This window comes from Syngnathus floridae, chromosome 13 (genome assembly GCF_059516105.1).
Source record: "Syngnathus floridae isolate MCC-2025c chromosome 13, RoL_Sflo_1.0, whole genome shotgun sequence".
Classification (NCBI taxonomy): domain Eukaryota; kingdom Metazoa; phylum Chordata; class Actinopteri; order Syngnathiformes; family Syngnathidae; genus Syngnathus; species Syngnathus floridae.
In genome coordinates this window covers 3,877,029-3,892,271 of record NC_142425.1, presented here as the reverse complement: position 1 = coordinate 3,892,271, position 15,243 = coordinate 3,877,029, and the positions used below count along the sequence as shown (strand labels likewise).

Genomic DNA, 15,243 nt, shown 5'->3' with positions numbered 1-15,243 from the left:
AGTCATTCATTCATTCATTCATTCATTCATTCATTCATTCATTCATTCATTCATTCATTCATGCATTCATTCATTCATTTTTAATTTCTTAAAATGTTATATTTTTTTTATTTTTAGTTTTTTATTATCATTTCACTCTGTGGCGCACTGGTTAGCACATCCTCCTCAAAGTTAGGAGGGTGCCGGTTCAATTCCACCTCGGACCCTCCCTGTGTGGCGTTTGCATGTTCTCCCCGTGCCCACGTGGGCTTTCTCCGGGCACTCCAGTTTCCTCCCACATCCCAAAAACATGCATGGTAGGCTGATTGAGCATTCTAAATTGCCCGAAGGTGTGAGTGCAAGTGTGAATGGTTGTTCGTCTGTGCCCTGCAAATGGCTGGCAACCAGTTCAGGGTGTCCCCCGCCTACAGTGCGATGACTGCTGGGATAGGCTAGTTTTTAATCTGATGGAAAAGAAGAGTTAAAAAGGGAATTCATCTCTTTGACAAATGGGTTCGAGATTCATTTCTTAGCCAGGATTGATGAGAGCATAAGTGTTGAAGCATCCAAGTATATCCATCATGTTATGGATTCTGAATTCTGAGAAGAGAACCTTTTTTTTTTTTTGTACACTTCTCAAGGTGATTGTATATTCTGTAAAATCTGTGAAAGTAACAATATTTCGTGGTGTCAGATGTGAGTCACCTCAAGGCTGGCTGGAGAAAATGTCTCAGGCTTTGCTGTAAAGCCAGCAAAGTTGTATTTCATATGTGGTGCTCTCGCTTGAGTTATTCTTTCATAAGCCTTGTCAATACATAAACACAGAGATACAAAACTAACGATTTGTTTACGTAATTATCGGTGTAATGGGGAAAGCACTTGAGAATCTATAGACAGTTGCGAGCATGTTGTAAGGAAATAGAATCAGCAGCCCCCCCGTTGCAAATAAAGCACTTATCAGCCAATTAGTCCAAATGTGACAGATGGCGAGGACGGCGAGTTTCGAGAGTGCGCTTCAGCCATCAGCGTGTCAATCATCTTCTGCTCTTCCCAAGGTGCTCTGGCTCTCACGATGAAGTCGTAGCGGAAAAAAAATGTCACGAGCACGCTGTAGCACAGAAATGATGACGAGGCATCAGCTCCCTCTAGCGTTTGATTATTTGAGGGTTTTTTTTCAACCCTCAGATGGATTGTTGCAAATTTTTGAAACTGCTTGTCTTGCCTAAGGCCAAAACAATTTAGCTGATGCAATGTTGACTTTCCCAGCTTTAATCCATTACACACTTTCATTGACAATGTGTTAATTTATCTTGTGTAACGTCTCGTCCCCAGCCGTGTTACTATGTCTCTTTTGTCTTGGTTTCTGTTTGGGTGCTCGCCCCTCCCCTCCTATGTGCCCATGATTAGTTTGGTTATTCTCACCTGCCTCTTGTTACCTGTCGTGTATATAACTCCTGTCTGCCCCTCACGCCCCGTCGGATCATTGTTGCCTTGATGTCTTTTTGGTTCCTGTTGGCTTAATGTCGTCACGTCGGTTTGTTGTTTTGTTAAGTCATATCAGTTTGCCGAGTCTTTTGAGTTTGCTTCAATAAACCCTGGTCCGAGCTGCACTTGGTCGCCAAGCTCCATCTGCTCCATAACCTCTTGTCTGTTTGGTTCTTATTTAATTCTATTAAAAGGCAACACTTAATATGGTGAAATGGTTAATTGACAAATGATTCATTGGGTTAAATTTCAGACATAGTTGTGGCTATGGGGCCATTGTATTGTGATGGCCCCCAAGCTGACAGTGGCTATCTGGATTCTCGTGGACCAATTCAGGATGAGGGAACTACAGCTCAACCTCCTCGAAGACACTGCCAGGACAATCAAGGGCACCTTCGGCAGCTCTTCGCTTTGACTTGGACATCCACTTTTTCATTGATTTTCATATTATGTATTATTTGTGCCCTCTCTGCATCCATTGCAACCTGGTGATCCTGAAAGTGGGATCCTTCCATCTGTGGTCCCTTCTCAAGGTTTCTCATTTTCCCCTGGTAGGGTTTTTTTGAGTTTTTCCTTGCCCTTTTGGCAGCTTAAGATCAGGGATGCTTTGAGAATAATTGTCAATTTTTGTCTATGTGAAGCCCTTTGAGACTGCTTGTGATTTAGGGCTATACAAATAAACTTGACTTGACTTGACATGGCACACAGAGCACACAGCAAGTCTGGATCAAGGGAGAAGGCGTGCAAATATCAAACCTCCCCATCTTATCAGCTGGATACAGTTGGGGGGGCGGTCTGTGTTGTGTTGGGCAGTTGGACTTCTCGCTACTCACTCACAGGCTAATCTGAGCCTCACAAACCTTCCCATCTTTACTGGCATGCTTTCCCTGCTGCTTTCAGAGCTGGCCTCATGACTGGGGCCCAATCACAGGATTTACCGGTCCAGCGGGGAAGAGAAGATTAAACTTTGGAGGTAAAGTGTTTGCTTGATGGACTGTTGGGATTCAGCGCCATGGAGAGAAGACCCCCTGCATGTATACGGGATCCCCCATCGGTGCTCATTCATCTCCCTGTGTTGGACTGAACACAATGTGCACAGGAAGGAGGGTGTTTTGTGTAAAGACATAGCGGGGACAGTATTCATTAAGAGCGACTTGAACTCAGCCAACTCGCTACCTCATTTTTCATCTTGGGGTGAAATCCCCCACAGCTTCAGGCCTGGAAAACTTCACAGCTGAGAGATAACAATGGCAAAGCATGCCAAATGCTGTTCGGCTCAGCCCCACTGTATCGAAGGCTCCCGTATCTCAGTAGATCAAACCGCCTGGATTATAATAAATTCTTGCTGGGTGAAAAAAACAGGAGGGGAACAATAGATTAGCGCTGTTCAGGGAGCGAAGCAGCCTGCTTGACTGACTGGGCCATTATACAGACGCTGCCGTTGCTTGTTGGGTGGGTCCCATTGCGCCGTTTTGCCTTTCTGCCTGTCCTGAAGCTTTTTCTAATTGGCTCACAGAAATTTTGTGAGGCAGCATGTACTAAGAATACATCGAGAAACAAAAAATTGGAATTGCCCAATAAATGCTGAAAAATGCTTTGACCGGCTGCACTGCAAAGGAAATGAGCTCACTTGCTAACATTGCTAATCATAGCCTTTCTGCAATATTGGGACAACAATCTACTTAGACGTGGTCTTTGCTCCACCACATTACTTTGCTGATGATGGAACAGGAAATAAAAATACTGATATCGGAGTAGGAATCAATGTACTGTATATCTATTTTTAGATACACTGCTGTGGTACCCCTGAAAAGTGATGACTTTAGAGGACCGACACCAGCCTCCCCCCTCCCTCAGCCGCGTGGTGCAATTAAGGGAGAAACGGGCGAGCAGCAGCAGTTATTTCAAACCGGATTGATTTGTTCCTCTTCCTCTGCGCTGCACTGAAAAATCGTAAAATGATGCATCATTATGTCTTTCACGACGTTGACATTCATGATTTCATTACAAACAACAGAAGAGTTGTGATAGCGGTGAGCCATTTTGAAAGAATTGAACGACGCACCTTCCAACAGCAGCCCCACAAAAAGTGACACTTTGACCAATGATAGAAATCAAATCCCCATTAGTAAAATCTTGAATAATTTGCGCCTCGACCACTTTCGAAAGATTTAAATAGCAAACCCAAGGGGACAAAAAAAATGCAAATCCCGCACTGCTGTTGACACTTGTTTAATGCACATTTCACACATACACAAACAAGAAAAATGACTGTGGACTTTTTTTTTTCCATAGTCCATATTTCACAGCCCCTGGAGCATAGAAGACATAGCAACAACATTAGTTTGGCTATTTAATTGCTTAATCTTCAACTGGGTAGAGAGCAGCTGCTGCCATCCAGCCCGTGCACTTTTATTGATTGTAGTGCACGCCCATATATTTGTGTATTCCCCCGCTTGCAGCCAAAGGCAATTACTTTGTGTAAACTGCATGCAACTCACTTGTAAACAGCAGCACGGAACGCAGTCACGCTAAAGCCTCGTCTTTCCCCAAAGGCTTGTATCATTTCAAAATCATAATTTTATTTTTGTATGTGTCCCGGGTGGATGGGCCCAGAATTTAGTCAGTTATAAGATTTCAAAATCACGGTGATTTCAATCTTGATAAGGTCATCAGAAATGAAAGGACTGGTCGCCATGCCCCAAACAATAGGACTGATCCCAAATGCACTCGTTCAGCTACTTGTCTCCAAAATAAGTGTTATGACGTCACTGACAATGTTGTGCTGTGCCATCTTCTGGCTGAAATGAGAACATCACATTCTGTAGGCGCGGACAAAAAAACGTCAAGGATTAATGACGTCATTGACTTTGATACTCTTGTACACAGCAAGCAAGTGACAAGTTTATTCTACACCGTTTTGAATTGTTTGACGTCATTTCCTATTCACTTTTTTGTTTTTGTATGCATGCAAATTAGAACAAAATGGGAGAGGCCCTTTGACCAATTGTCTGAAAAAATAGCAGTCATACTAAGAGATGTCCCAGCTAGCAAAATATCCCCAATCCTCACTTTTTTCTCATCTCGATTTTATCTAATAAACGCCATAAAAACAACTGTTGTCAGCTGTAAAACATCCCTGAATGTGTGCTATCTCCTTATGACCACTAGAGAGCAGCATCACCAAACGGCAAAACAAGAGGCATCGCAAATAACAGATTTTTGGGTATTTGTGCGAGGCTAATCAGAGGGTATGCGTCCGATCTACGAGCCCAGGATCAGCCCAATAATCATCAGTCTGCGTGATGGAGGATATCAGGGGCAAAGAGAGAGACAGAAGCAACGTGCACGCCAAAGCGTTATATAACACCTCAGTTCACTTTGGTAAGGCTCCGCCAGTCAGTCACACTCAAAACGGATTGACCTCTGGGACAGTCAACAAATATGCATCTCACTAAGTTTTCTTGCAATGAGAAAAATCTGCCACGAAGTGGTGCCAATATTGCACCAGATGAAGGTGGCACTTATTTCTGAAGAGTTTAAATTCCACAAAACATTCCACGTGCACATGAAATTGCTTTGACATGGTCCAATTGACATCAGCGCGTAGTTGTGTTTGTTGCGCTTCATTTAGGCATCAACCATATAAGGGAGCTGCTACAACAAACGTATTCAACTGCAAAGTTACAATGTAGTGTCATCTACTATATTGCATTTTCCCCATCTTACTTTGCAGAATTCCATCTCCTGGAGCTAGCATAATGTCCATAAGGCACTTGGCAACCGCCCCCTCTGTCTCTCGCTTCTCTCCCTCATTTCGCACCGCTGAGCATGCTGCTGCCGCTGCTGCTACTGCTGCCACCGCCGCTTGCTCACAGACGGCAATTTGACAAAGATTCCATCATCGCTTCTGAGCTAGGCACATTCATGCACGCACAAGAGCGGAATCAGCGAGCACCTTACTAGAAGACGCCTTCCGGACAGCCTGCAATAAAAAAAAAAAAAAATAAAAAAAAAAGGGAGACAAAGTACATCATCTGCCCTGCACAGACTCAACAGAATCCAGGTAAAGGATTAATATCCATTTTCTGTTATGTAAGCCGGCCTTGTCTGAACGTGCAGCTCAATGTATTAAATGAATTGCTGACGGCTTGCAGCCTGATTATTATCTGCAGCTTTCAGTCGAATTAGGAAAAAAAAAAAAACAATGATGACGGAGAGTCGCTTTGGTTGATAGCTCAAATTAAGTGATTGCCGATACAAACCCCAATTCCAGTGAAATTTGAATGTAAATGAAATCCATTTAATAACAGTCATCTGCAAATCCTTTTCAATGGAAAACACAACACAGTTCAATGTTTTAGTGTTCCAACTGATAAATTGTACTGTGTTTTGCCAATATGGACCCATTTTGAATTTAGCGCCTGCAACACATTCCCAAAAAGTTGGGACAAGGAGGGTGTTTTTATGAGTCACCTTTGCATTTAGCGACACTCAAGAAGCATTTGGCAACCATGGACACTAATTGCTGAAGCACTTGGAATGCTGTGAAATCTATCATATATTAATATTATTACATCAATAAAGTTGCCTTGTTTTTATTTTTTGATCTCCAAAACCAACATGGTGTCAGACGACAGCAGACTCTCCTACCTTCCATCAGCCATTTCCAAGTTTGATAAACTGGATGGTAAATCCACAAACATGGTAAACTAGACGTGCTCCGGCACCAACATAATGAACCAAAATTTTTGAGGGCTCAGTTGTAGCATTCGACGGGTACCGGATTATTTGTGGAGCTAAAACTCTGTCTTTGAGACGGGATTAGAACCCCCAACCTCAGAACTGTTTGCTGCAACTGCTTGTTAAGCAAAGCTGTTTTATGCACATCCAAAATGAGGACAACTGAATTGCAGCATGTTAGTCGACATGAACGATGTTGTGATGGGCACCGAGCAACCCCGGGCATCTTTGAAGGAGAACAAGCAAACGTAGCTTGTTCTCTCCAACTGGAGAGGTGTGTCAGCGGTTGCTATTTTTAGCTGCTTCCCTCCGGGAGCCAGCCAGCCAGCCAGCCTTTGCTGCATGGCTGAATAGAACATGCTCTGTTTCCTCCTGACAACACACATTTGTCAGGATATTCTTATAAATAGTTCAACTGAAGCACGTGTCAGCACCCGACCGCAACTCGAGACAGATTCATCACAAGAGAGCAGAGAGGAAGCTGCTTTGGAAAACACAAAGCAGGGCCATTTCTTACCTCTATGCATGAAAATGACTTTGAATCTGCCGATTGGTCAGTGTTGTGCCCTCATTTGACATACCATCATCTGGGAACGCACGAGTTTTTGAAATCCGTCACGTGTATACAGAAGACATTTCAGTTGCGCCTACAATATGTGTGGTTGCTTTTATAAGATCCTGACTTAAGTGGGTCAAGACGCGCAGACACAAAAAAGACACCATCTCTACGTGCAGAAATAGTGCTTGGACGAAATTTGGTGAGGAAGCGGATCCTCAATGTAGCGCTTTGCTATTTTTAGCAAGCGGTGACATAAAAGGCAACCTTTGATTTCTCCAATCCTTGCTGAAAATCCATTCGTAGTTCAATTAGTAAATGAAATTCATTTTGAGATTATGACTCACATACAGATGACAGGCACATCTGCGTTTTCAGTCCAGTGCGTGCGCTTTCTGCGATGTAACAGGCGTGTTTCTAGAGCAGCACTTTTGACACACATTCCAAAAGTGATTAAAAAGACCCCAAAATAGCCTTCAGTCCAGCAGCTCATTGATCCAAACAAAACTGCCCAAGTATTTCTGTTTCCTCCCGGATTGGGTCAATCAGGGACTAGTCAAGTCCACAAAGTTTGGAGTGAATTGCCGGGAGTATCCAGCCCAAGAATCGTTTGGTTTTTTTTGGTTTTTTTTTTTGTGGCGCACCTCCTCACAGCCCAGACAGCGGAACTTGGCCCCAATCACCTAAGAACACCCTCTACTAGCTTCACAACACATTATTAACTCACAAATAATTGTTACAGCTCATATAGAAAGGCATGTTTTAACATTATAAAATGAACCTAAAATGTTTTGTCTGACGTTTTCATAAGTGGGCAAACCCAGAAAAGAGCAAAGAAACAAACAATTGGCAAAACAATATTTTTCTGATGCCAAGTAAACTTTCTTATCTTCATTCGACAGGATTAGCACCATGAAGACCAGATTAGGATGTTTATCTCACAAATCTGACTCCTACAGTGACTTGTCAGAGTTTCTGCCTCCAGCCCATGAAACGACTGCCAGGTATTTGAAGTGAGTTCGTCCATCTGTCTGGCCGTCCGTCCATCCGTCCATCCATCCATCCATCCATCCATCCATCCATCCATCCATCCATCCATCCATCCATCCATCCATCCATCCATCCATCCATCCATCCATCTATCCATCCATCCATCCATCCATCCATCCATCCACCCACCCATCCACCCATCCATCCACCCATCCATCCACCCGTCCATCCATCCATCCATCCATCCATCCATCCATCCATCCATCCATCCATCCATCCATCCATCCATCCATCCATCCATCCATCCATCCATCCATTTTCTGACCAGTATTGGCCGTCATTCGTACCCAGCAAACATAATTTAGTTGCAACCACTCTGGATTGAGCACAGGCTACATGATGCATTTAATCATGCTCCCTTTCACTATTACATAAACCATTAAAATGCATGACAGCCATTCTTGCTGTGGCGTTTTTTTTTCTCTCTCCGTCAGATTGTCAACAGACGAGGTTGTTGGATGGTCTGAATCATTTGATCACGTTCTGTCCCACAAATGTAAGTAAACAGCTTTCTGTTTGGGGGGCTTGCCATTCACATGCATTGTGCCATGATAACATAAAACCTTGTTAAAATGACAAATCAAATTAAAATTGGTGAATTCAGCTCACCCAAATATTGCAAGTGTCCAAATGGGTCACATCTGGTAGATATTGCTCAACTTCCAGGCACGATGATTCAGACGGAGAAAAAAAAAAAAAAAAAAACATTTCGCAGGTAAGAAGAACAGAGGACGGATTCTTGAATTCAGCACACAGCTAAAGATATTTGGCGATTCCTGGCGTCGTCGTGATGAGTATTGATGTCAATCTAACCGAACAAAAGGATACGGCCTTGCACAAAACAGCGTGTTGTGAAGCTCGCACCAAGAACGTTGCATATTTACAGACAAGCCGGCCGAGCTGTGCTGAGCGCTCTGTAAACAAGCGAGACGAGAAGGATGGAAGCAACGGGTCAACGTGACACGGTGCTTGGAGAAAAACATGCCCTTGATCTGCGCTTGCACATAAATTGATCATTTATCTTCACTAATGAAGAAAGATTGAAGGGGGGAGGGGGGGTTGTTGATTTGTTTGTGTTCTAACAAACAAAGCCCGTTTCTGGGAACAAGACTCTAAGCTGTGCATCACCTGATAAAAGCGCGTGAAGAATATGCTGCCTCGCAATAGTTATTACGTTTAACTCTGTTTCCGTCTTTTGTCCAGATGGCCTGGCCGCCTTCCGAACATTTCTCAAAAGTGAGTTTAGCGACGAAAACATAGAGTTTTGGATGGCCTGCGAGGACTACAAAAAAATCAAGAGTTCAACCAAACTTTTGTCCAAAGCAAATAAGATCTTCAAGGAATTCATTGATGTTGAGGCACCAAGAGAGGTCAGTGGTGCTCCTGCAATGGGAATGCAAAAAAAACAATTTAGTGAGAAGTGCTGTTGCCAGGCAGAAATGGCAAAGTGTGTAAAAGTGTCAAAGCTGATTGGATGTAATTGCATTTTAAGGAAACTTTTTTTTCTCCAAATGCACCACTGATGTCATTCTTGCGCCAGGTCAACATGGACCACCAGACCAGGGAGAAGACCAGACAGAGCCTGGAGGAGCCCCACCCTGGCAGCCTGAATGAAGCTCAAGCTCTCATCTACAGTCTGATGGAGAAGGATTCGTACCCGCGATTCCTCAAAAGCAAGCTGTACCAGGACATTGTCAAAAGGACACACGGCCGCGGCCAACGCCGATCGCTCTGATCCAACAAAGGGACAACCATCGAAACTGCAACGCCTCCAACCTTTTAAATGTCAACCACTTGTGAAGAGACAAAATGACGTGCTAGAGTGTCGTCTCCAGCAGGTCCGTGCATGCGAGTCCTTTGCGAAACGGAAACGTGGACAGATGATAATGTTAGGCCTGCCTACAAAGTCGTTCGGTGAATGACAAGTTCAAAGCGATTTTGACCTACTGGATCTTGCCTGGCCAAAAGAATTTGGTGACCTTTTCTTCATCTGTGTTGGCTTTTATTTTTCTATCCCCCACTTTAGTTTGTTTTGAAGAATAGCAAACTTCTCAATGTTGTCCGTCAGTTTGAACACATTTTAGGTCTCTGAATTTGCACATCTTAAAAGTGGTAGATATGATTTTGCTGTCCATTACATATTCTCTCATGCATGACTCAAGTAAACCAAACTGTGAGCTGAATAAAACAGAATATTTGCGTAGCACATGATTCTTACTATAAGCCTTTATTGTGACTGTGTGGGCACGAGATGGAAAGGAAGGCAGAAGACTTTTTTTTCTTCTTCATATTTTCAGGTTTGCAAAACATTGTCTTAATACATCCGAGAGAGTTACAGTTCAATGAAATAACGCTCTCAAGTGGCTATTATTTAACAATCTTTGCGACCATCTGGCTCGTCCTGCTGGAGGCTCTTCATCAGCTCCCCAGAGTGCCATCAGACCATTGGACAAAAAAACAAAACAAGTTGCAGCGTGCATGCTGCCAAACACAACCCCACAGAGACCACACACACAGTGGCCAAGAACAAATTCCAAATCAAAAATACAAACTACGATATGACGTGCTGCATGGATGTCTCAGGCCTCGACGAACGGTGAAACACATACGACCAGATTTGTCTCAACCAATCGCAAGCCGTCTCTGCATCACAGCATAGCGAGGCCTTCAGATCAAAACAAAAACAGTGATATGTCGGGAAACATTATAGCTTCTTCCGCTGGCATTGACCTTTGACCGCAACGTTGTTTTCTTTCTGCCCACGCTTCCAAAACAAACAAGAGACGAACGCTTCCCATAAGACGATTGTCTGGCTTTGTTTTCTCACACGTAAAGTGACACCCAAGCAACACACGTGAGCAAGTGCAACACACATGAGCAAGTGCTCCACCGTTTTTCTTCATTTATGACATTTGCATCAGTAGCTCAGCTGCATGCAAGAGTTTTGCCATAAAGGAAACGCTTTCCGAGGAAATGATTAGGGCAGACGCTCGCTGTTTGCCGGATGTGATTTGTGAAATGACAACGAAATGTTTTCTTCTCTTTGATTGTGGAAGAGTTTTGCTTGAAAATGGGAAATATCCCAGTTCTTCAAAGATGAAAATATTTTCAATCATTTTTTAATGAAATTACTTATTTTTAGGTGTTGTTATTTATGTTGTCAGACGCCTGAAATAAATGTCACAATGAGATGAAAGGAACTGTTGGTAGTAACATGCGGTGTACGTTTTGTTTTTTGTTGACATTACGTCCTGTTTTTAAATTCTTTATTAGGTAATCAACCGGGTGTCCCGCTTCACATAGCCGCGGGTCATGAGGACACATTTGTGATGCTTTTGTGCCCAACAGCCAGGACAATCGTCATGCTTCTTTATTACACTTGCAATCATATCCACCACGCATGATGCAGCTATTGTCTTTCTGCTTTTTTTGTCATCATGCAGCTAGTCCACTTCTAATTTGTCCTTACAGAAGCGTTGTATGTTTCCTGACCTACTTTTCTAGGTGAAAGCCTCTCAGTAAGATGCAAAGAGGTTCATTCTAGGTCCTTTTAATTTCTTTCAAAAAGATGTTCCCAGTAGCTCTCCGAGCTGGGCTTTTGTTCTGGAGCTTTCAATTTGCCAGTGTAGCCGTATCCTCAAATTCATTTGATTATCCTCTCTGGCAACATTTCGGGGGAGCCTTCATTTCTTGGCTTGGAAAGGGATTATAAACCAAACCCATGCTGAGCTTCAGATGAGATAATAACGTCTTTCCACGGCTATGAACATCAGTGGGTGAACAAACAAAATGCCTTCTCAGGTGACGTAAGGGTAAGTCACAGCTTTTGTTACAAGTCGCGGTATCGGGCTTGAGTAAAGCGTCAGTTTGGATGGTCTGAAATGCCTCAAGCTGAAGCTCCCAACAAGTCAACACAAATCATAGTTTTTACATGTATATTCTTCTTAACACTGAAGGGGATCAAGCCAGTACAGCAAAATGAGGCCAAATTTAATCAATTTGGGTAGCATACATGAGGTAAACTGTCGATTTCTGAGAAATGTAAAGGAATTGAAGTGCACTTTATAATCTGAAAAATACACTGGAGTTTATTGTGGAGCGTGAGCAAATCATGTGCGCATCAGCTACATCGGCTGCATCAGCCAACTTCAAGGACGGTCCGTGGACAGCACAAAGGGAAGCTCGGCAATGTTGGAAGAAATTATTTTATTCTTTATTTCCTCCTTCCTTTCTTTCTCTTCCGGTTGCCATTGTGGCGGGCACAAAAGGTGAGCTGACATCACCGAGCGAGTTCATGAGTAAGAGGCCGGCTTCCCCGAGCAACTCTTTTTTTCATTTCCTGGCAACAAATGGTGCTATTAAATCTTTACCTGGACAAAGATTGTCCAACGTGTGACGGGCTGTTCTAGCAGGGGCCATCCACTCCATATTAGTTCAGGCAACATATCTAGTGATGCACACGTGGTCTTGGGACACCAAATGTTGGCCAAATGTTTTTGTGCACAAGGTTCTGGGATCTGTTTTACTCGCAGTGATGTGACACTGAGCACAACCGCCCTTAGCTTTTAAACGCAAGACAAAGTTTGATACCTAGGAGAGCCCCTCGGTTCCAGAGGCATGAGGAAGCAGAATCTGGGGATTTATCTGAGATGGGCTACTATCTCTGGATTTGAAGTCACCCGGGTGGTTAACAAAAAACTCCTTGATGGCGAGGCCCCTGGGGGGGGGGGGGGGGGGGGGGGGGGAAGAAATTCATTGCGTGTTGCTTGACGCCTCGAAACCACCTTATGAGCCATGGAGGACTTCCTGGAACTGTTTGAATAGAATCAATTGGCCAACTTGCATATACTAATACACTCATGAGGGAACCAAACCATGGATAGTGATAGTAAACACTTTGCGTGGACGAAAGAAGCTGAGTGTATCATCACACACCACTGTTTTCCGATTTCTTTGAAACGCCTTCAGCGCTAGCTTTATGTAAGCTTCTCGGTACTACATATAGTGCTGTGCATTGTTGTTGACAAACTGTCTGCACTATTTTGACGACCCCGCGGTTCCGGTCTGGTCTGGTCCAGTTCAATATCAGCTTGGAACCCCCAACTGCAGGTCTTAAGAGAGCAAAGTGCTTCATATTGCCAAATATTAAGTTTCCGCATATCCTGTAATGACCCCTCTCTCTTGCATAGTAAATTTCTGGTTTGATCTCACTATTATTCTGTGTGTTAAAAGTATTTTGTAAGAGAAGGAGTATTCAAGGACATGCTTATTAGAGTGGCTTTATTGTTTACTGTTTTCAATCATTTGATAGCAATTTGCAAGCCCCCTCCATCCATGTCCTTGTGTTGACTTGACGGTGACTCTCACCCATGGGCGCGCTGGGATTGGCTGCGAGGTCTGATGACACACGGGAGGCGCGGGCGCCTGCTATAAAAGCTGCTCTCTCGGCTGCTTTCAGGCACGCAGATGCGGATCCCACGGATATTTGAGCACCGCCCCACACAGGAGAGACGCCAAGCCGCACCGTCTACAGTCCGCTGTTATGTGTAAAGCACTCGCATCCATGCCCATCTGCTGCTTGGAAAGGTAGGCAAAATGGAGGCATCAGCAAGCCATCACAGTTGATTCTCTCTGAGCAGATAAAATCGCTTTTAGGTTTCACTTGAGCGGCATTGATGACAAATGTATTCAGCTTGCTGCACTCAAGGTTACATCCAAATGGGTACGAATGTAACCTTCTCGATATTTTCTCCGCAGGGCCAAAGAGCTGAAAGCCAGGCTGGGAAGCCTTTTGCACAAATCCGAGAGGAGTCTGTTCAGCTGTAAAATGGGAAAGAACAAGTAAGAGCAATTCTCCCAGCCCCAGCCGTCATCATGTCTGTGTTTCAATCTGGTCAAGTCTAACGACAAGGCACTGTTTGTTCTAGGCCAACCCTGGAGGAGTGCATGAGGTGGAAAGGATCATTTGAACAACTCCTGTCAAGCAAATGTAAGGATGTCTTTGCACACATGATAGCAGTTTTGACATTTTGAGCTGATTCAATTTGTAACTGGGTTTTTTCCTCTTTTGGCCCAGATGGACTGTGCGCTTTCACTGCATTCTTACTATCCGAATTCAGCGAAGAGAACATTGCGTTCTACTTTGCATGTGAAGATTACAGAAGTACCAAATGTCTCGACGAACTGCCTGCGAAAGCCCACAAAATCTACGACGAATTCATCGGCAGCGAGGCTCCCCGGGAGGTGAGTCAAATCAAATCTTATATTTGACGAGCACGTGCGGAGGCCTTATTTGACTCGGTGTTTAATTCCGTCTCACCGTCTTGGTTTCCAGATTAACATTGACCACGAAACTCGTGACATCACCAGAGCCAACATGAGCTCGCCGTCGCCACACTGCTTCGACCAGGCGCAGCACAAGATCTACATGCTCATGGCAAAAGACTGCTATCCACGTTTCCTGCGCTCGCCGGCTTTCGGGGATCTGCTGGGTCAAGCCAAGCAAGGCGCCAACCCCAGCAAACTGTCCCAGCTGGGTAGGAAGCCCTGAGCTGTCACCGATGAAGCCCGTCCGGCCGCACTGACAAGAAAAGTCTCCCCTTCAATGACCCGCTGGAAAGAGAGCACAGGATTCCGTTTCCGCAACTGGAATGTCCCTGGATAGCGCTGCGGGGGTCAAGGCAGCTGCTTTGCACAAAATAATCAAGACAGATGATATGGGAGGAATGCAAAAGCTCTTTTGGGGGGGGGGGTCTGTTTGTAAGCACTGTTTTTGACACGAAAAATGGGATATGATGGGATATGATTTTGTATTTATTGATGCATATTTTGTCCATTTAAAAAACATTGTGGGCACTCCTCACAAATATATTGCTATTTATATAAAGGTTGTATTTTTACATCACAGAAAATAAACCTGACAAACTGAACAAGAATGTGTTCGATTTTCTTCTCATCTGTTGTTATATTCACACATTACAATTGGATGGAGACCCGAATGTCGTGTTTGGAAATCAAATCTCCCTTCCTGAGGGGATCCTTCCCTGCATTTGACCATTCCATGATGGGGTCTGCCTCTTGCCCCCAAGTCAGCTGGGATAAGTCCCACCCACAACCCTGATAAGGATGTGGATGCAAATGGATGAACGTTGCATCAAAAATTCTATACACAATATTATATGGTACCCGCGTCACACTCGGTTAAACAAATATTTTAACACAATCACAGGTGAGCAGGTGTTCCTAATATAATGGCTTCCCTCACAACATCTGTTAAGGGAAAAGAGATTGGTCAATAAATGAGACACGGCAAAGTATGAAAGTGGTTGAGGTCTTTCAAGTGTAACACTAATAATAGCAATAATTGTATTTTGTCTTTCCATGGCACTCAGCTTGTGTTTTGTTGAGTTGTGGTGCCCAGGGAACGGTGT

The 15,243-nt window shown here is 43.9% G+C and overlaps 2 protein-coding genes across 4 annotated transcripts; both read left to right on the top strand.

Moving 5' to 3' along the window:
* Positions 1 to 4,622: 4,622 nt before the first annotated feature.
* On the top strand, positions 4,623 to 10,016 carry LOC148388165 (regulator of G protein signaling 8-like). 3 transcript variants are annotated; one of them, XM_088394392.1, is made up of 6 exons: positions 4,623 to 4,848; positions 5,201 to 5,530; positions 7,666 to 7,767; positions 8,248 to 8,309; positions 9,017 to 9,183; positions 9,354 to 10,016. In XM_088394392.1, the coding sequence occupies exons 3-6, from the start codon at positions 7,676 to 7,678 to the stop codon at positions 9,546 to 9,548; spliced, it is 516 nt and encodes a 171-aa protein (XP_088250518.1). In that variant the 5' UTR covers positions 4,623 to 4,848; positions 5,201 to 5,530; positions 7,666 to 7,675; the 3' UTR covers positions 9,549 to 10,016. The 3 variants fall into 3 exon arrangements, with proteins under 3 accessions (XP_088250518.1, XP_088250516.1, XP_088250517.1); XM_088394390.1 differs by having other exon boundaries at positions 4,630 to 4,848; positions 7,666 to 7,776; XM_088394391.1 differs by lacking the exon at positions 4,623 to 4,848 and having other exon boundaries at positions 5,188 to 5,530; positions 7,666 to 7,776.
* Positions 10,017 to 11,146: 1,130 nt separating this feature from the next.
* LOC148388164 (regulator of G protein signaling 5-like) lies at positions 11,147 to 14,748 on the top strand. The gene is made up of 6 exons (XM_088394389.1): positions 11,147 to 11,625; positions 13,272 to 13,399; positions 13,571 to 13,654; positions 13,741 to 13,802; positions 13,890 to 14,056; positions 14,148 to 14,748. Exons 2-6 carry the CDS (start codon positions 13,356 to 13,358, stop codon positions 14,361 to 14,363), a joined length of 573 nt encoding a protein of 190 aa, XP_088250515.1. The 5' UTR covers positions 11,147 to 11,625; positions 13,272 to 13,355; the 3' UTR covers positions 14,364 to 14,748.
* The last annotated feature ends 495 nt before the right edge of the window (positions 14,749 to 15,243 follow it).

Coding starts and splice junctions, on each gene's coding strand:
- LOC148388165 (XM_088394390.1), top strand. CDS start 7,676: ATGAAGACCAGATTAGGATGTTTATCTCACAAATCTGACTCCTACAGT. Junction 8,310..9,016: donor TCACGTTCTGTCCCACAAAT/GTAAGTAAACAG, acceptor TCTTTTGTCCAG/ATGGCCTGGCCGCCTTCCGA. Junction 9,184..9,353: donor ATGTTGAGGCACCAAGAGAG/GTCAGTGGTGCT, acceptor TTCTTGCGCCAG/GTCAACATGGACCACCAGAC.
- LOC148388164 (XM_088394389.1), top strand. CDS start 13,356: ATGTGTAAAGCACTCGCATCCATGCCCATCTGCTGCTTGGAAAG. Junction 13,400..13,570: donor CCCATCTGCTGCTTGGAAAG/GTAGGCAAAATG, acceptor TTTTCTCCGCAG/GGCCAAAGAGCTGAAAGCCA. Junction 13,803..13,889: donor ACAACTCCTGTCAAGCAAAT/GTAAGGATGTCT, acceptor CTTTTGGCCCAG/ATGGACTGTGCGCTTTCACT.